This window comes from Diprion similis, chromosome 3 (genome assembly GCF_021155765.1).
Source record: "Diprion similis isolate iyDipSimi1 chromosome 3, iyDipSimi1.1, whole genome shotgun sequence".
NCBI classification, from domain to species: Eukaryota; Metazoa; Arthropoda; class Insecta; order Hymenoptera; family Diprionidae; genus Diprion; species Diprion similis.
Window position 1 is genome coordinate 1,864,905 of NC_060107.1, and position 20,425 is coordinate 1,885,329.

The following is a 20,425-nucleotide window of genomic DNA, read 5'->3' on the forward strand; positions in this document are numbered from 1 at the left end:
ATATAGTATTATGAAAAATACTGAACGGTTGCCCGGCAAATATTATTATCATTTCATTGCATATTATAATATATATTATATAATCTTTATTCGTTTCTTTCTATAATTTTGTGGCCAATAAAAAGTAAATTTTTTTCAAGCTTTGGGAAAATAACAGATCAAATATTTTATTTCAAATGAAACTTTGATATAAAAAAAAAAAAAAAAAAAAAAAAAAACGTAAATATTGTTTCTTTTGATTGACAAACTAAGTCGATAATCTGACAAAAGAAGATTAAAACTTATAATTGTCTCTTAATCATTTTTGATAATAGTAATCGATGCAATTGTTTACTACCAACAAAATCTCCCTCATTCGGAAGTTGTAACCGATTAAGCAATTCACTGCCCAGGATAAACTGGTCGGCAACGAGCAGTATTTCCTGTTATTACAGCGTTACATTTGTACTGTTTCATTACGAAGTGGGATAACATGTTATCTTACGTATTATGGTGTGAGTTTATGAATTAAACAACTACCTGTTTTGCCGTATCAGACAAAATTTAATATTAGATATAATTTTAAATATCCATAATTAGCGTACTTAAGATGGTATTCTTTTTTCACTTTTTTCTCTACTCAAATTTACGATTCAACAATTTTTTATGTTAAAGGAATGATCGATACGTAGTCGACAATATTAAGCGAAAACGTCATGAAACATGTAAAACTACAAAAGCTGTCACTATTGTGAGTTAGAATGTGCTAGTTCCTTGAGAAAAAAGAAACTAAAACAAAAAAAAAACGTAATGTTCGCCAGTGTTGTATGATATAAAGAAAGTAATATGATTTTCTTATTTTTGTTTAGTTTTATAACGGTGTACAACTTTTATTCGATATTATTCTCTTCCTAAGCAAGTGCCGTACGTTACAATATTTAACCTTATTACTTATTACTTGTACTTGTTTTTTTTTTTTTTTTTTTTTAATTTTTTTAATTTTTTTTCTTTCCTCTCTTAACTTGCTACTGGGAAATTACATAGTTATAAAATAATAATATATATAAAATTTCTAGGACATATTAACAATGACTGGACACGCGTTCTATTTCTTCAATTATTTTCATTGTAATCATAGAATTGGCTATAACGAAACCCAATAAATACGAAAGTAAAAAATAAAAAAACTTAAAACGACGCATCACACGTTGCAAATTATTGGTTACTAATTTCGATTTAAAAAAAAAAAAAATTGTACTAAAAACAATTACAATTATAAGTTTAACATAAAGTTACTGAATTTCTTTGACAGTTTATCTATGTTAAACAAAGTTGAAAAAAATATACATATATAGTTTTATATATATATATATACATATAAAACTAACTGAATTTGATTCTTTTTTTGTTTTGTTTTTTTTTTTTTTTAGAAAACGTGTGCAATTCATTCAAATTGTGGACTTTGCCTCGTATTATACTATAACGTACAAATAGACGTACACTGATGGCAAAATATCAAATTCATAACAATAATTATTAGTAGGTATAAATGCCCAGAAAATTGTCATTATTATTATTCATATTATTATTATTATTACTATTATTAAACGCACTTAATCTACGTATGTCCTTTTGAACTCAGGTAATTCAAGTATGACTTTTTCTTCGTTACATTTACGTTTACGTTTACAAGCAGTAAAACAACTTTCCATGTAAGTGAAGATGAAAATAAAATCAAAGAAAATTGGTGCATTTCAAATTCAATCGATTTTGGCGAAATTGTAGGAGAGGTGAATACATGCTAAATATTATTTGATTGATTCTGAATTCTCGGATAAACTAATGACACCGATTTTTGAACAGAATATAAGAGTTAATATTATTATTACTTTTTTTTTTTTGTTGGAATGACGTCTAGTAGCAGCAGTTACTTTTTAATATCTTCCGTGATTTCATGTAAGTATATCAATAATAATAATAATAGTATATGGGTATGATACAAAATTAAAATTGTTCTTTGCACTCAATTGTGTATACATTTACGTGTATATATATACAGTATACAAATTCAGTGCAATGAATATCATATAGTTATCAATTATATTACTTAAAATGTGAAAACCAAAAAAAGTCTAAATTGTTTTGTAAGAGATCATCAATAAAATCACAAGATACACGTTACATTCGCACGGTCTCGTTCATTCTTCTATTTACAATTATTATATTTACAATTAGCGAAATAGTTTCTTATTGTAGGTATTACAGTATAAGATTGGACATATTACGAACCAATGACAACGAATTATCATTCCTAGATAATTTTGTACCAAAATTGCATGGCGAACGATGAAATAATAAAAATATAATACACATCAAAAATATAACAATTGATTGAGAAGAAAGGAGGGATCAAAATTACAGTAGTTAATCTTTTCTAAAATGTATATCACATATTTTTGTATGACATTGTAAATGAGTGAATATATATGTATGAAGCTGTATGATTAAAATCGAGTTGCGCACTTGCGTTGTATGTATGTATGTATATAGAAAGAGTATAGCGATTACCGATTAACTGTTGAAAAAAATTTCAGTCATCTTCTTAACAGTCACTGATAAAGCAATAAGCAAAGAAACAATGAAACAACGAGCAAAGATAAAGTTAATGTTACTACTGTCGGCAGAATAAAATAATTTAAAAACTAATTTGAAGTATAAATAAATCCCTGTAAACAAAAATAATAATAATAATAATAATGATGATAACTGCTTGAAAATAATCACCATATATAGAGGTCGATTTTTCTATCATACTCTTCAACAAATTCTTCAGCTATATATATATATATATTTACATAGGTATATATAACGTATACCTATCAGCCGATGATTCTGATTTATTGTAAAATATAACTATAATCATGTAAGTCTTACGTATTTTCACTGGTTCGATAACCGGTTTTCATTTCTGCTGTTGTTACTGCTGCGTAGTAAATCGTGCAGGCAGTTATTCTGTCAGACTGAAAGAATGAAGAGAGTTTGAATTAATATGTTTGTACACTCGTTTCCTTGGAGTGAAAGAAAATCGATAAGATTGACAAATTTCAACTCTTCAAGAAGTTTACGCACCAAATTTTTTCTTCGTTCTGTCTCTCCGACTGATTTCTATAAGAAAGAAAGACAGAAAAAAATTAATCTTCAAATAACTTTATCTGTGTGTTACACTTTAATTTTTACAATACTTCATTAGTAAATCTCTAACGAAAGAGACAGGTGTTTCCAACTTTGAGTTACATTATTCTTGACACACAAATTCTTATTCCATAAGAAATAGAGTTGAGTGTATCAACTTTGTTACAATACATTCTTACCTTTTACGTGCTTCATCTTGCAAAAGAGATGAATTTATGATTGTTAGTGGAATATAATCTTGAAACAAGTTTGCAATTGAATAGAAATTGTAGTTTAGGGTAGATACTTTCACCTTGAATTCATTTTTTGAATCTTCTCCTGTCGCTCTACTCGCCTTTAAATGTGCGTGAATTGAAATTCTAAACCGAATCTTATCTGCGATGAACATGGCAAAGCAAATGCTAATGATTTTTGGAAAATTACGAAATGTTTGTTGTTAGCTTGCATTCATTGTTTACTGTACTGTAAAGCAGAAGGTTACGTAGATTTGTATGAAATACTCAATGAGCGAGGAGCAGAAGAATAAAGCAATATACACGAAAGTATCTTCATTGATGTTGGCCCATCTTATCTTCATTGATGTAGATCTCGGTTCTTCATTGATGAGTGAATGTTGAATTTCGTCAAACGTTTTGATGGAAGAATTTTACTCGTCAGTTAAAAATCTCTACAATTTTGTCTGAACATATCAATTTCATGATATTGAAGCAAAGTTTTCCGGTTCAAGATACTCGTAGGAAATAAAAATCTACGTATACCTGCGATTTAGTTTTAAATTTCGTACAAAAGCAGAAAATTGTGCCACAGATGTAACAGGTAAGGAAAATTGACACGAACATACTCGTTAAACTGGAGAAAAATAAATGTACTGGTAAGTTACCTCTTCTGATAACGTTTGAATGCTTCTCTTGTGGCTTTGGCTGATTAACCGTATAAATAATGCTTTCGTTTTCTAATGACGGCATCAATTTTGTAGTGATCTTGCGTCTCTTCAGAGATGGTTCCTCCGTGTTGGGAACAGTGAAAGTTTTCCTGACGTTGAGCTCCTTGCCAGACTGGTTAGCTTGAGTTTTAACACCTCGTCTCATGTAAGACCGCGGCTTGATAATCTTTTGAACCTGATCTTTCTGTGTCCCTATATTACTGCTGACAGACCTGGCAGCGGTCGATTGCGTTTTACTGACGACATCGTCAGCACGGTTTTGCAGAGTAAAGTTAACTTTCGGAAGCTTAGAATATGGCTTATCTTTCGAGGTAGCAGGTGTAACGTTAGGCGTCAATTTATATATAATATGACGATTACCGACAGGATCGTTGTTCATACTTTTCAACAACTTGTCACCTTGCACGGTATTTCGTTCAAACACCAACGCCGGCTTTGTCTTTCCGTTCAAATTTATCAACACTGACTTGTTATTTTTCTGTGCAGCGGCTATGCTCAGTTTCCTCAAATCAATACGCTGCAATTGTGCAGCTTTCAGCTGTTTGTCGGATGAAATGTCCCCCTCCCTTTTTACAATAAAGTGACTCTTGAATAAACTTTGGTCTCCGCTATCTCTGCCCTTCATTTCAGCCGTGGGTAATCTCGTCAGGGCAACTTGAACCTGCGACAGATGCAAAGACTGGTCTTCATCTCGCTTGGCTGTTTCATCTTTCTCAATTTCGGTCGGACGAGTTCTTGATTTGGCACACTTCTTAGATCTAGTGATGTACATAATCTTGTTCTGTACCTTTTGCGTTGCAATTTTACTCTGCATGCATGAGTTTCGTTCTTGAAGATCGTCGTTGCTAGCGTCAGCAGCCGAACAGAATTGTGATTTAACAGTGAAGTAACGAATTGCACCCTCTTGGATATTTCCGTTGATAGCGACAGCTGCCTGCGACTGACACTCACCAAGAGTTTCGCTTAATGGATTTTGACTCTGTTGTGGGGTCGGAGGTGGTGTTAAGTTATTTTGACGAGATAGTTGCGGCGTGCTTGGAGGAGGCGTCAACATATTTGTGGATATCTGATGGCAAGAAGCCCCAATGGAATGTGTAGGAGAGTAAGGAACTGTTTGAACGTGTACAGGTGCCGGCGACGAGGCAAAAGTGTATGGCGATTGAGGAGCATCGACGCTATGAGGAGGTGTGAAATCCGTCAGTGTGGTCGTTGGTAAATCTACGCTGTGATCAATCGAGTTTGGCGAATGCTGTATGATGTCTCTAAGTTTAAACGACGCAAAGTCTTTGAAATTATTCAATTTTGAATAGTCATAACTATTCTCTGCCAATTGTTGCATGTTGTTGAATTCCTGAGAACCGATGCATGATTGCAGCATGGATTTGACTTCGTTTAAATTATCAATCTCAGACCGGTTGGACATCTGCGATTCGCGTGTCGGCACTGATATCTGTGTTATTATTGCGTCATCGATCAGCGGATGCTGGGGTAGCTGAATCAGCTCTTCTTCAAGCAAGGGCATTTCAAAATCAGCTCGCTTATTGCTATTTAGTCGAAACTCTTCCAAGTCCATGCAATTCAGACTGTCCTTTTCATCCAGAAACAACTGGTCCTTTGTTTTCTTAGCGAGGGACTCGAGTGGTTGAAAAGTTTCATCTGAGGATTGCTCGCACTGAGAGAACAAATCCGACACTGTGCTGAAATCGTTTAAAAAAGCACTCCGTTCTGCCGTAGGTGATCTCCTGATCAATCTAGGATCGACTGTTTGCACATTAGAGTACATAAAATCACTAGGAGGAGAATCCATGCTTGTCAAATCTGAATCTAGAAGGGAATTGAGAATGCCAGTTGTGCCCAGACTGCCTTCTGGCAAAGATTTAGGCACTACGTCTGAATGGCAAGCCTCCTCTGTTGCATAATCGTCGTCAGCCGACTGTGCAGTTTCTGATTGCCTAAGGAATTCCGTGAAGAATCCCATCACGTTGGCGGAGGATGTTTCATTGCTACCAGAAGTCATGGGCAAGTGTTGTTGGTCCTCAAGTACATCTTGCATGCTCATATAGCCGTTCAAAATGCTGTCCAATATGTCAATATTTTCAAATTCATCAACTTTGCCATTATCCCCAAGACTTTCTACGTCGTTGTTATTTGTAAGATCGTCGCATAGCTGTATACTTGGTATTTGAAAAAAGTCTAAGTCCTCACTGGAGAACAACTCTTTGTGAAAATTTTGGACTTTTTTCTCTTGATCGGAGGATTTGCTGCAATATCCTTTCCCTTCGTCATCCTCGGACTGAGAATCGATATCATCTTTGCCTACCTCGATAACTTCATCAAAAGAGAGAGCATGAATTAAAATGTTTTGCAATTTGTTGTTGACAACCTTGATAGCCCGATTTTTACAGTTATCGTTACTCACATCCAATGATTTCGTCTTCTTTGAAGTTGAAACTAATTTCTTGAAAATTGTCGCAATGTCTTGAGTGTACAATTTGTTATTATCACCCAAATTCAGATCACATTCTTTCTCCTGTATCGTAGGTTCACTTTTCGATCCGGAAATCACATTTATTTGTTCCTCGGTACCACAGCCAAAGATCGAAGCTGTAGTTGATGTAACGCAAGTTTCGTTACTACCTTTTCTCATTTTCGAATGGTCACGAACGTTTGAAATATACTGTGAATTTTGACATGAACTTTTCGAGGGTATGGGCATGACAATTTCCGTCGTGTGACCAGCCTCTAATTTTACATTTGGTGAAGAAACGTTTCGTTTGACGAGAATGTCCTTGTTCTTCTCAGATTCATTAGTAATATTAAAACTAGACGTATTTGTAATTGTAGTAATTAGTTTATCACAGTTTTTATCAGTTGTACTATCGTCTATAACATCGAGCGGCTCCTGCGTCGTGCTTTCTGCAGAATTTTTTCGTTCCACTTGATCCGTATCATAATAAGAGCCACATGATTCTGACACAGTTTGAATATTATAAGCTCCAGAACCTTGCAGTTCTTCGTTTACGCACTCGGCAAATGTTGTATGCACAGAAATTGTTGTATCGTCTTTATTAAGTGGCGAAGATTGTGATTTGATGAGGTTTTCAGACCTTTCTATATCTTCCATTCTATCAATAGTCGTATACTTTAGTTGTCCCATCAAATGACAAAATTTACACCCCTTACAATTGACGTTGCATTTATTTTTCTCCTGCTTTGTTCCGTCAACAGAATCTACACGTAGTCTAGTCACCCGTTTACCAAATCTGTTGATATTCACCAATGTTCTCTCCATTCGCTCTGTACTTTCAGTGACTTTATCTTCTGAAATTGGCCGGTTACTTGAATTTGACTCGGTTTCTTCATTGTTGTCCTCGGTACTATGAGCATCTGTCTTTTCAATCCATGTTTTATCAAGGATTTTGCGTTCCTTCCTTATTTTTGATTTCTTACGGACTTCTCTCAGCCACTTCAACTTCTTCTTGTCCTTTTTCTTCTTCTTCTTCCCATTTTCTTTTTGCTTCTGTTCATCATTCTCAGCTGTCAAATCAATAAACACTACTTCACCTGGCCGTAATTTTGGAAAGGAAGGCTTGAACCTTCTCAATTTTACCACTTTTTTAACAGTCTGTAATTCAACCAGAGATTTGTCTAGCTGAACGATATCTTCTTTTTGTAATCTGTTAGTAGATTCCAAGTTAATCTGTAAATACAATGTACAAATAATTCAATTTTGTTCAAGTCGATAAAATGTTGTCTCAAACTTATCATTTCTGTCATTCAATCTCACCTGCGCAGAAGGCACCACGTCAATGCTATCCGTAACTTTGAATCTTTCAGTAGTATCTGGCAGTGAAATAATGTGCTCGCTTAATTCGTATTTAATAAAACTGTCGCAAGCTTTGCGTAGGTCAAATGAATTCGGTTGCAGCAACCACAAAGTTCCATTTTTGTGACACTCTGGCGGATTTGGTAAAATTTTTCCAAGCTCGGTACTCGATATCGGAGTTCTGTGACCAAGTATTGCAACGCCCAATTCATTAATATTCTTCTTCTCTTGCAGGTCGTCCTTTATTCGTTTCCATAATTTTAACGCCAATAAGTAACGGGCATAAGTCACGGCTGTGATGCTTGTTGTGCGACCAGATAAACCAGCGAACAATTTTCTACAAACGTGAGAAGAAATAATGTAAAATTTCATGAATAACGCTTCAATGTTATCTAAATCTTACGTTGCAACTATAATACGCACGCAACGAGGTTTTTTTTCTTTCTGTCTTATAACGAAACTTGATAATACGTACGTGAATATGGGACTGCATATTTGACTGTAATTTTTCGTTATGAATTTGGCCCGCAACAAAACCCTGAATATATGTTCTTCTGAATTATCTGCAATATAAATTCGTTAATCATCAATTGTATCTTTGTTACAAAATATAAACAATCAAATTATGAATTATAAAAATCTAATCAAAAGTTAGAATCACATGACTGACCCAGATATATGAACATAGCCGTAAGTAGCTTGGCAGCGATTTTTGAAGCCAAATCCTTGCCTCTACGAGACGCCTTGAGCTCCATGTCAAAATACATTCCCAATATCTGCGACATCTTATCCAAATATTGATTATGATCATCAACTCTCTGAAATTTAATTTTAAATAAATCATTAACACTGTACGGTAAATGTCAACTATTTGGTATTAATATTTACTGTAATTTCTGTGCTTGCTAAATGAAAATTCTCTCCTGTTCCAAGATTTACCTCTTTAATATTTTTCCAGTAGAGATGAAAGAATATCAAAGTTTCGCTCATTTGGGTCTTTAGCTTAGCTGCTCTGTGCGGCTTAGTGTAACACTTATTCACATCGCGTGACATATTCCTATAATTTGAATGATCGTTAAGTTGTCTGACAATAAATATGATTGAATAAACACAATGGATAAATCGTAAATAACAACTGACAAACTTACTTGATATATACACTTAGTAAACGATCAAGCAGTTTGGCATTTTTGCTACCAACCGATGACTCAATGACTCTCGAAAATTTAATGAGCCAAGGAAAATTTTCGCCCAATGATTTGAGGAGCTCGGAACCTTGATGTTTCGCAGCTCCATTAGGTTCAGATTCTTCCTCATTCGTATACACAGTTTCCATAATTAATGAGGTAGGAGGTTTTCTTGGCAATAATTTTTTTACACCCTTTCCCGTTCCAAGTTTCTCTACACCAAGACGACGATAAAAATATTATTACATTGATCAAGAGTTGTCTGTTTGAAAGTCTGGTCTGTCGCTATTTTAAAAATCATTATTTCATACCACAGACATCATAATCCTGAACATGGAGCAGAGGCGAAATAGAACTCGTGATATCTGTGTCTTGCATTGGTTGAGACAATTTCAACTGTTAAAATCTACAATCATACACGGATCACCTTTTCCGTCGAGCGTCTGTCCTGTAATAAAATGAATACTAATTTAGAAATGAAATAGTATTTCTATAAGTAAAAAAACATCGTTTGCGAAGTTTCTAATACAAACTAAAAAACGATTCCAGTAAGATGCAGGGCATTTTAAAACACATGCATACCAAAAAATTCGGCATCATAATTGCATGCATGTAAAACATTATCATTAGGTGGAGACGATTTCCGAATAAATGACGAGGAAGCGATTCCGGAAATATAGCAAGAAACGATAAGAAGGTGGGAAGATACGTAAGTGAAGGGTTGACAAAGGAGAGTTTCGGCGTCAACGATAAAGATAGGAAAGAGCACGTAAATTTTCGGCCGTACTACGAATGTAGAAAATCGATCGAGGTAAAAAGCTTAAACGGGGGATTGACCCCCTGTGTTATTTAAAAGTAAATAAGCTAGGCTGTCATCATCAATTCCCGGCAACGCAGACACGCTGTACTCCAGACTGCGCCATAGAAGGTGCGAGCGTTGTCTGACGGCGGTCAACAATGAAAACAGGGATTATGTCCGAGGTTTATCTTGGGTTGAAAATTAAGCGGCTTCGAAGCACCGAGCCGTACCTTATCGACGAGTCACTCGTTGGTTCCACTGGCGGCCTCCGCATGTCGAAATCCCATCGTTAATTTACAAATATGTTCCGTTTTTCCACGGCAAATTCCATCGCAGGCGGTACGCTCCTCGCCTTCACGTTTTGGTGCTTTTCTTCTGCATGTTTTTACCACTGCGCCAACCGAACTCCGTGTTTTGTTTGCTACCCCTAGCGCCGTCTGTCGCTGCGTTCACGGATGTTCGACGCACCATGCATACATACACCTTCCGGTTGAAATCGTCGGCAAGCGGCGTGATCCTAGACGATTAGATGTTTGTTAATACACCGACATATGCAAAGCTCAAAACAAGTATCAATATATAATAAGGGGCAAATGCCGTCACGGCAAATGTCGTGTATCCTCGAAGATTTTTATCGGGTTTTAACGTGTGGAATAATTCTGTCTCTGTTATATGCCGATCGTTCGTTTGGGGGTATTAAATAAAAATCGTATACGTACACATGCATCGACGTGAAACGAGCCAGAGCTTACAGACAGCAGACATTAGCAGTTGCGGACGTGACAGGTACCGAATGGCTAAGTCGACTGGCAACAGCAGCGGCCGATCACGTATGTGACATGGCGTCCGGGTAGAAGAAAGTTGACTGTTAAATAAACGTTAATGTTGTTTTTATGACATTAACCGTACGAAAAGGCAACCTCCGAGGCCGCGAATTTCCCACAGACACTTGCATTGATGGTAATGCATGCAAGGAAACCACAAAGGATTAGCGATGGGTAGGGCATCGCCGTCAAATTTCGATTCTGACACAACCAACCTCTCACTCACGACATACCTACTATACCCCGAATCCACTCGAACCTCTCTTCTCCACCACCGCCATTCAAAGTAAATTTTCCGAGATGGATGCCGTCGTTCCTCGACAATTCATCACGGAAATAAATCCGTTGCCTTTTGATAATTCGTATATTTTTTTATGATTACAGGTACTTTGAAAAGCACCAGGCCCATCCCTATCAGGTAAATATCCGGGGGTAATTTTCCCACGTTCAAGGGCGGGATTTTGCGGGGGATTAGCTAACAACAAATTGACACACGCAAATATTCTTCACATTTTTACTACCGTCGTTCCCCTTGCTCGATTTTTCATCATCGACAAGTCATTCGCGCGCGGTCTAATGTCATTGCAGACTATTTTACAATCGCGGTGACAATTATCCGACACAATCCTCCATTCATTCGAACGTATCATATGTTTTCATCCGCGTTTTCACTGAGCTGATATATTTCTTTACCGTGAATATTTCACTATTGTTTTTTACCTCTTATTATTCATTCATTTCATCCAGTTAGGTATACGTTTTCTCTCATTTCTCGTACATCATTCGCTCTCTCTTTCTGTCTCTCTCTCTCTCTCTCTCTCTCTCTCTTCCTCTCTCTCTCTCTCTCTCTCTCGCTCTCGCGCGCGTTCATACTGCAACAAAAATATAATTACAATATTTATGTAGATATTTTTTTCATCTCTTCGTTAAGATCGTGTTTATGTTTTTCACCGTCTCGGATGAATCGAAAGCTTTTCCCGAGCTATGTGAAAGAGACACCGAGAGGGAAAAAAAATGTAAATTTTCCGTGATGGAGCAATAATTTCGATCTCCCATTTGTACGCGAACTCACGAAACGTTTCGAGACTTTAATGAAAAAATATAAACACTTTAAGATTGTCTCGTGTTGTAGAAGCTTGAAAAATATCGGTTAAATCGTCTTCAATTACCTCTGAAAACTCATCATATTGAAGAAAACCTAACAGTTTACTGTACTGTAAACATAACCTCACTTTCGTTAAAAAATCAATAATCCAGATATTTCCGTTGGTTATATTTAAGTGAAAAAACTTCTTCCTATTTAGACCGTAAAGACGAACGAGAGATGATTTAAGGCCGTGTTAACGCTAAAAGTAACGAATTATTTTTCACCCATGTAATGTCATTACTAAAATTTTACTCTTTGTTGATCGCTCTTCTGTTGTCTTCGTAACATTCTCTCTCTTTTTTTTTTTTTTTTTTTTTTTTTTTTTACCTCTGTCTTTCTTCATTTCTAACAAATATGTTTATGGGAAAAACTTGCATATCCTTTCTTTTGTTTTTAGAACGTTACTAATTAACTGTAATATCGACACTTAGAAAAAAATGTACAAAATAATGGAGCCCGTTCATTTTCTTCTTCACATTTTTTTCTTTCCCTCACTCTTCCTAATATAAGTGTAAAAATCTATGTTTGAAAATTTTCATTTACAGAACGCTAAGTATAGCAGTTCGAAGGGTGGCTATTCATCGTCGACAACGTCATCGGACAGTCGATACGAGGGGCGAATGCGCGATTCCCCAAATGGAAACTCGTACAGTCCGGCAGGAGGCATGGGGATGGGGATGGGAGCGGACCGCGACAGCCCTCGTAGCTACCCAGCGAAACCTCTTTACAAAAAGGAGAGAGAAAACAGAGACTACAAGCTATCCTCTAGGGACAAGTATTCGGGTCAGTCGTTATTCTCGCGTCTCGTTTGATAAACCCAACCAATCACTTTGATTGAAGAGCTTGAAATTAATTAAATTCACAAACTTAATCCCTGCATTTAGAATCGTTCCGCCGACGTTATCGGAGTAATACGAGTCGCTTCGTTTTTTGTTCAATAAATTTTTTTCTTACCAAAAGTATTAAAGCTGATCAATCTTAACAATTTGCCTAGCAAGTTTCATCAAATTTTAATTATTTTTAAAGTGATTTTCAGTCAGTAAAACTTGCAAACATTAGCCGGCCCGAGTTGAAGTTCTTTGCGACATGTATTCTAAAGTTTTCTTTAAATTACCATTACGTCTTTCTGAGTCTCATTTGAGAAAGAAGTTTTGGTAGAGTTTAGAACGAGTCGTGAAAAGTCACGAACGTTTCACTCCTGCGATCATTATCATTAAGTTTTTTTTGTTTTTTTTTTCTTGTTCATATCCTTTTTTCGGGCAACCATTAACTCTGCCTACGGGAATGAATAATTCTGTTCTTTCAGTATAAAAACGAGGTTGTGTCTTAACGTTTTCAGCCCTAACATGCTTGCTTGCATATGTGTAGATTGTGCACGATCCCCGAAAGACAAGAGAAGCCGTGAAAGTAGAGACTCTGAGCACAGGACCAACCATGATAGGAGCGGCGCGGAGGTGAGATTTAAACACAATCGCAATATTATTGACAAACTGTTTACAGACTAATTTTTCGTGTTTTGTTAAATTAGAGCGACTAAACGTTGAGATATTTTTCATTTATCACTTGCTTCTAATGACACAGAAATTGTCTTTTCTATAAGGTACAACGACTTGCATAACATTTCTGTGTTTCTTTTATTGGCAGATTTTACATCCCTTAAAAATATCGTCAAATTCATCACGGGATTCAGCATCCCAACGAAAACCAGCACATAATTCCTGTCAGGTTAGTATCAGCTTTGGTTTGATTAAGGAAAGAAAAAAAAAATTTAACAGCCCAGAGAGAGAGCAATCGTGTTTCGGTAATTAATATTAGTTCTTATTTTTGTTAGACAATCGTTTTAAATTTTAATCATTCGTCGAGTTGAACTAATACTTGGAAAATGAAAATGTTATAACATCCGACGCAAAACTTGAGATTATCTTTCTAAATTACTGTAATTCTTTCTGAAGCTTAATCCACACCACAGGCCATTTCTAAAATTTTTATTTATCCTCTTGTCCATTTAACACGATTCAGTTCTTAACTACTAAAGTCAGTTAATGAATTTTTTTGAGATCTTCTGCAGGTAGTATTGAATATTTACACCGGAAATATTAATAGAATTAATACTTTTTTTTTTACTGCAACATAACATGGATGTTGCAGTTCTTTTTGGCAAGAAATATTTTGTAAAGTTGTAAAAGGGTTTGCGGTAAAAATAGAATGGCAATACAATTTTTTCGGGAAATTTTAGAACACTATGTTTAGGACAAACGGGGTGATGAGCGAGGTGGTGGCGCCATGGAGAGAACGGCTCGATTTGGGGATTGGTCGGAGCACATGAGCTCATCTGGGAAAAAGTATTACTACAATTGCAAGACGGAAATCTCGCAATGGGAGAAACCCAGAGAATGGATTGTCCGGACAGACAGTCGGCAGCGTCAATCTAACGATTACTCATCTAGGTCAAGTAAGTAATAAAAAGTAACATGATATTTGAAAATAAAATAATACAGGGTTGTTACATCACTGGAAAGCCGGAGAAAACCAAGAAAAGTCCGGGGTTTTCATTGACGTGACCTATGACGAGCAATGTATGTGAACCACCTCGTGCCCCAACTATCAATGTTGACTTTCGTTGTTCAAATTTGATACTGTCTCAGAAAGTTAGGGCATATAAAATATCCCCTGGTGTTAAAAATTGCACAAAAGTTGTTTAATCCCTGTACGAGTTTAAGGTTTCAGTGATGAGGCGAATCTTTCCGATTTTCCAAAGCATGCCAAATGTGAATCGCTGTAACAACCCTCAGTGAGATGCGTATTTATCCTTGTTTCTTTTTCACCCTCGAAAAACTTCGTTATGATTATTTGGATTGTGAAAGAAATGGAAAGATTGAAAAAAACGAACTAACGCTAAGCTTGCTACAATCTAACATATCATATGGTAAAAATATTTTGAGTGAGGTTCGTGATTTTGATGCGCGTTGTTTTTAGGTCATGATAAACATTCCAACTCAAGATCAAATAGTAGCAGTAGCAACGTCCGGGACGGCAAGTCATCGCGGCAGTCTGATAAACGGGAGTATTGGAGCTCGTGTGGCGGAAGTAGCGGTGGTAGTAGCAGGGAGGATATTTCAATTAGAGAACGAGAACGTGACAAAGAACGAGAAAGGGAACGTGAAAGGGAAAGAGAATCCTGCAGGGAGGAGGTGGGAGTGGAACGTCAGGCACAAGATATGGACATCTCGCCGGGCGACTCCACACCCACCTCGGAACCCCTAACTTCTAGTACTCACGATACACTGCCACAAGGGCCTGTACTCCTTGCAACTGGTGAGCAATTACATACTTCAAACTCTTTTTTTCTCCCAAAAAATACAACTTCAATTCATCATCTGTGTGAGAATGGACAATGATTTTAATTGCACCGCTACCCCGTTTTTTCGTTTATTTTCCCTTAACTTCTTACATTAAAATACGTCGGAGTACAGCGTACCTGTAGTGTGAGAATTTGGTAACACGTACGTTTTTTTTTTTGGCGTGCGATATTCATATTAATTTTAGGTATATCGGAAACTTGTTGTTTTTCAAAAACAAATTACAATTCTCGTTTTCTTCAGCGTTACCTCGTCTGACTTCGCACCCACCGTCTACACCACAAACACCCGGAAAGCTTAGTTCACCGACTCAGCAACAGGGAAACAGTAATGCTCCGGGACCACCTGTTTCCCTCGTTAACTTACCAAGGCTTTTGTCACAAATCACTGGAAATAAAGAACAGCCCGACATTACACCGCAAAAAGCACTCCAAACCATACAAACAGCCATCATGCTCTCTCGCCAAGTAAGTGAAATACCCGATCCTTGTTATTTGTTAATGAGATGTATTTTCTCGTTCTTAAATTCAAGCGTTGAAACACAATATTCCCGATCAAGGTATCCTTTCATTCACTTCAATTCGACGGATTTTAATAGCACGAAAAAAACAGAATTAGCAGCCAAACGTTGTAATGTTCATTCGAATATGGTAGTGAAGTCCAAAAATCAAAATTTTGTGTAATATCTTGAACTACCGATACTTTTATAGAATTATGAGGATGAAACTAAACTACATTTTTCTATTTCCAAAAAGTTTAAAAACGTTGGTTACTAACTCTGACTACTATCTTTAACTTTATATAAAAAATAGTCCTGGCCTTTGAAACAATTTATAAAATGAAACAATGTACAAAAGAAAAACATAAGAACTTACAACTTTACAGCAGTCAGGTAGCAGCGATAGAGGTAACGGCGGCAATGATGTGATGGCTCCGTTGAAAGTCGACACTACAGGAAACGTAGCAAGTGAGGGACCACCCACTCCGACGCATTCGGAAACCCAGGACTGTATCGATGCTCGAAAGTGTAAGAATGAAATTCTGGGGAAAAGAAGAAATTCAAAGACATTATTAATAAGAATAGTGAATAGATTTTTAATCGCTGTTTTTGCGTTATCGTTTTGCACAGTGACAAGTCCTGGTGGGACAAATCCTGGAGTACAAGGTGTCAGCTCTCTGCAAGGATTGGGGACACTGGCATCGTTAGGTAGTCTAGGAAACGGGGGAGGATTGCAAGCCCTATCCAGGGTGCAGCCTCCGCTCACCCCTTCCCTCACACCCTCGCTAGCCAATCATTACCGAGAGGATTTAACACAGCACGTGCGTGCTTTTCCTGCTGACAACCTTGAGAAACAGGTTTGTCGATGTCAAATTAATTCATCTTTCTCTTGCGGTATAGAAATGTGAAAGAAAAAAACAACCGGCCAAAGACCCATTTACTTATTTTTTACCTATTTTGTGATCTTCCGACAAAAGTTTGACGAAACTTTGTAAATATACAGAAAATTCTAGTGAAATTAATGATAAAAGTTTTTCGTATATACCAATTTAGAAAAAAAAAATTCTATTCGCTTTGGTTACAATTGGTAGGCACAAAAACTCAGCGAGGAAGCACACACAATGGGTAGCCTGCAGTGTACACGAGTCTCAGCTGAGCTCAAAACAGCCCGGTCAATAGTGAGGCTAACGGAAATCCAGGCGACATTACAGGAACAAAGGTAAATTCATTAACGATATTTGTCAAGTGAAATTAATTATCACTCACTATGTGGAAAGTCAAAGCGCTGAATTTTTAGATTGCTTGAACGCAACAATGTCATTTAATAAAATTTAACCGAATCTTTTTTTTTAAGTATCGAAGCTAGCAATAACAATAAAACCATTTACATGATAAAAGAACATTCCCAATTGCGATGATACTTTAGGCATACTTTTCTGTCATCGACCATGTTCTGTTTATTAATATTATTTTTACCGCTAGCTCGAACTTACCAGAAACACACTCCGCCACAACTTTGTCTAATTAACTTCAATGACAATTTCCTTACTATATTATAAATATCATCATCGTCAAATGATAAAATATCTTTTGTTACAGGATATTATTCCTCCGTCAACAAATTCAGACACTGGAAGAGTTAAAATCCCAAAATTCCTTTATGTCCGACGATTCTTAGTGTAATGGACTTTATAATATAATATAATATAATAATAATAATAATAATAATAATAATTACACCCTATAATTAATTGAAGCGAGAAAAAAATAAATAAATACAAATAATAAAAATAAAACATAATTATTAATATTCTCATTAATATTGAATAATTAAGATTGTACCTAAATTATAATAATATCATAATAGAAGTGATATGAATATAGTAATTGATATGACAGTCGGGCTGCTCAGAGAGGATGAGCCGCTCAGCGAGTCGCGCCGTTTGATGAGTCTTATTATTATTATTATTATTATTATTATTATTATTATTATGATCATCGTCATCATTACTATTATTAATTATTAAAAAAAAATATGAATTCAATCCTCTCTGAGAAGCACGCAAGGCCTACCCAACCACAAGAAAAAAATAATAATAATAAGATACTATTGATCCGCCACACTGAAGTTAGTGAAATGAGTTAACACTCTTCTATTTCGGTCCAATTCAAGAAAAATGTACTAATGCGTGCATTACGATGACTTCGATACACACAGTATGCGTACACACACGCGCGCACACACACACACGCTGTCTTGTATTTATCTTTGTTGTACGTGTCAATGTTTCATATCCCGTGAAGAATGAGCGGCATTTTAACTAGTTGGAAAAAACTATATAAAAAAAAAAGGGGGGGAGGGGTAAAAAAAAAAAGAGAATAGGAAAAGTTTGGTTGTAAATCTCGGAATAAAATTCGTGCCACAATTTTTAATCCAATTCTTTATACCACCATTTTCTTATATTGACGATCTACTCTGTCTGTTTCTAGTTACAATTGTATCAGTTTATTATTATTATTATTATTGTTATTATTATCATAATAATTATTATTATCATCGTCGTCATTAAGGCACGCTAGCATCTTTAGCTCTTTTGTTGTAAGAGATGTACTTTTGGTCGGTGTGATTGTAATCGTTCTGCCTTCGTACCTATGCAGCAGCGAAGTTTTCTAAGAAATGAATAGCAAACGAAGAAAAAAAAAAAAAAAAAAAAAAAACTATACAAAAGAAGAGAAAAGAAAAGAGAAAAAAAAAACTACAACAACAACAACAACAACACCACAAAAAAATACCGGTTGAATCGCTAAACGGAGATGTAATATTGTAATTTTTAAAATCATTATAATTTTTATTTTTCCTTGTTTGTTTTAGAACAATATTAGGTAATTCAATGAATTAGTAACCGCTCGCGTATGCCACGTATGAGGGATGTAATAACTAATGCTAACTTGTGTCGTTACAAGTCTGTTTTAATAACGAATGTGTTTTCGAAGTGAAAATGGAAATAAAAAAAATTTGAAAAGAAAAAAAAAATATCACCAAAAAACCATTTAAAAAAACAAAAAACAAAAAAAAAACCATATTAAGTTAAAAAGAAATATTACTATTCTTGTAAAAAGAAATATTCGAAAAGATCTTGTCGCCTGCGAATTAACGTTGTATTTCTATATATATATATATATATATATATATATATTTATAGATGAATACATACGTGAATAATCTTTTTGCACAAATGTCACACACGCAAACGGTATGGCATATACATATTCCTATAAGTAACTGATGTTAGTTGTAAAGTAATGCATTTTAGCTGCTAATAAATTGTGCATTTACAAAGTATAATGATTTGTAATATTAACAATTTGAATTTAAAAAAAAAAAAGGAAAAAGAAAAAAAAAATTAAAAAAATAAATATCGTAGACGGATGGAGAAAGAAAGAAAGAAAGTGAAAAAAAAAAAAATGAACAAATGGGGGAAAAAAACGAAGAAAAGAAATTTATAACAACCATGTACGATGTATCTTGGTGTTACGTATATCACTCCGTAAGAGTTGTATTTATAGTAAACATAATAATTATTAGCGAAAAATTGGATCGATTACTTATGTATTTTTAAACTATGCAGGAAGAAAAATATCGTTCTGTTCTTATTACCTAATCCGCGAAATTTTCCCTTCACGATATAGATCCGAGGCTTTAAATTTTATACGGTAAAATTCTATCTGTAACACCGATATATCCCGAAATGTATATTTTGTAACAATATTATTCTTCTTTTATTTTACGCGTTTTTTATTCTAACCATAATATTTATTTATTTTTATTTTTAATTTTTTTTATCTTTTCATTTATTCCATTCACAAAGTTTTGATAAATATCTCGCGTAATTTATACGTACGCACATTTTCGATGGCTCTCAATTGTTGATCTATATAATTGAACAATTTATTGATGAATTAATTGATTGGTTGATGATTTGAAGCTTCGGCATCTATTAAATCAGTGATCACACCGTCAATCTCTTCGTGCAAAACGAAAAATATATATAAATATATACACATATATATATATATATATATATATATATATATATATGTACATATATGTATAGTAGTAAAAAATCACTTTAGAAATTTAGAGTTCGTTGTGCAATTTGGAACTCTTTCGAATAATTGTTAAGATTTTTAAATGACGCAAAAGTTTTTATATCTACGTACGAGTATATATATATATGTATATATATATACCTATACACACACACACACACACACATACACTTCTTTTTGCAATTATTGACTAAGTAGTGCGTCTTATATATATCTATTTATTTCAAATATTGTGTCGTTTAGAATTTTCATAGATTTTAGGCTTTTGAGGTGCATCATTCTTGTGCAAATTTTGCTGTATAATAATGAAATCCCATCCTAGGAGGGAAATTATTATTACTATTATTATTATTATCATCATCATCATCATCATCACCATTGTTACAGTACATCGATTGTATGTACAGTTTTGCTAATTCTTAAAGAGGAACAAGAAAATTGACAAGCAAACAAATAATACTGTGACAGAATAATAAAAGTAGAGAGAAAAAAAGAAATATAATAATGCATATTCTGAGAACCTCGACTGTTTTTGTTTTTTTTTTCATCAATATTTTTGT

The 20,425-nt window shown here is 35.0% G+C and overlaps 2 protein-coding genes and 1 long non-coding RNA gene across 6 annotated transcripts; 1 reads left to right on the forward strand and 2 right to left on the reverse strand.

The window, feature by feature from the left end:
• Positions 1–605: 605 nt before the first annotated feature.
• LOC124404550 lies at positions 606–10,443 on the reverse strand. 2 transcript variants are annotated; one of them, XR_006929017.1, is made up of 10 exons: positions 10,157–10,443; positions 9,439–9,575; positions 9,089–9,341; positions 8,880–8,997; positions 8,611–8,758; positions 8,416–8,503; positions 7,902–8,277; positions 3,351–7,814; positions 3,109–3,144; positions 606–2,999 (listed from the first exon to the last, which is right to left on the reverse strand). XR_006929017.1 is itself a non-coding variant. In XM_046878770.1 (10 exons), exons 2-10 carry the CDS (start codon positions 9,503–9,505, stop codon positions 2,995–2,997), a joined length of 4,854 nt encoding a protein of 1,617 aa, XP_046734726.1. In that variant the 5' UTR covers positions 9,506–9,575; positions 10,157–10,443; the 3' UTR covers positions 606–2,994. The 2 variants fall into 2 exon arrangements, 1 of the variants encoding a protein (XP_046734726.1); XM_046878770.1 differs by having other exon boundaries at positions 4,052–7,814.
• Positions 10,444–10,725: 282 nt separating this feature from the next.
• LOC124404552 (WW domain-containing adapter protein with coiled-coil homolog) lies at positions 10,726–18,447 on the forward strand. Of its 3 annotated transcripts, XM_046878774.1 has the most exons (12): positions 10,726–10,924; positions 11,135–11,168; positions 12,443–12,680; positions 13,266–13,351; positions 13,542–13,622; positions 14,148–14,349; positions 14,874–15,212; positions 15,500–15,723; positions 16,142–16,283; positions 16,386–16,612; positions 16,847–16,974; positions 17,355–18,447. In XM_046878774.1, exons 1-12 carry the CDS (start codon positions 10,884–10,886, stop codon positions 17,431–17,433), a joined length of 1,821 nt encoding a protein of 606 aa, XP_046734730.1. In that variant the 5' UTR covers positions 10,726–10,883; the 3' UTR covers positions 17,434–18,447. The 3 variants fall into 3 exon arrangements, with proteins under 3 accessions (XP_046734730.1, XP_046734732.1, XP_046734731.1); XM_046878776.1 differs by lacking the exon at positions 14,874–15,212; XM_046878775.1 differs by lacking the exons at positions 10,726–10,924; positions 11,135–11,168 and adding an exon at positions 11,968–12,102.
• LOC124404554 lies at positions 18,034–19,864 on the reverse strand. The gene is made up of 2 exons (XR_006929019.1): positions 19,817–19,864; positions 18,034–18,090 (listed from the first exon to the last, which is right to left on the reverse strand). It is a non-coding gene; the product is annotated as an uncharacterized LOC124404554 (long non-coding RNA).
• Positions 19,865–20,425: the final 561 nt, after the last annotated feature.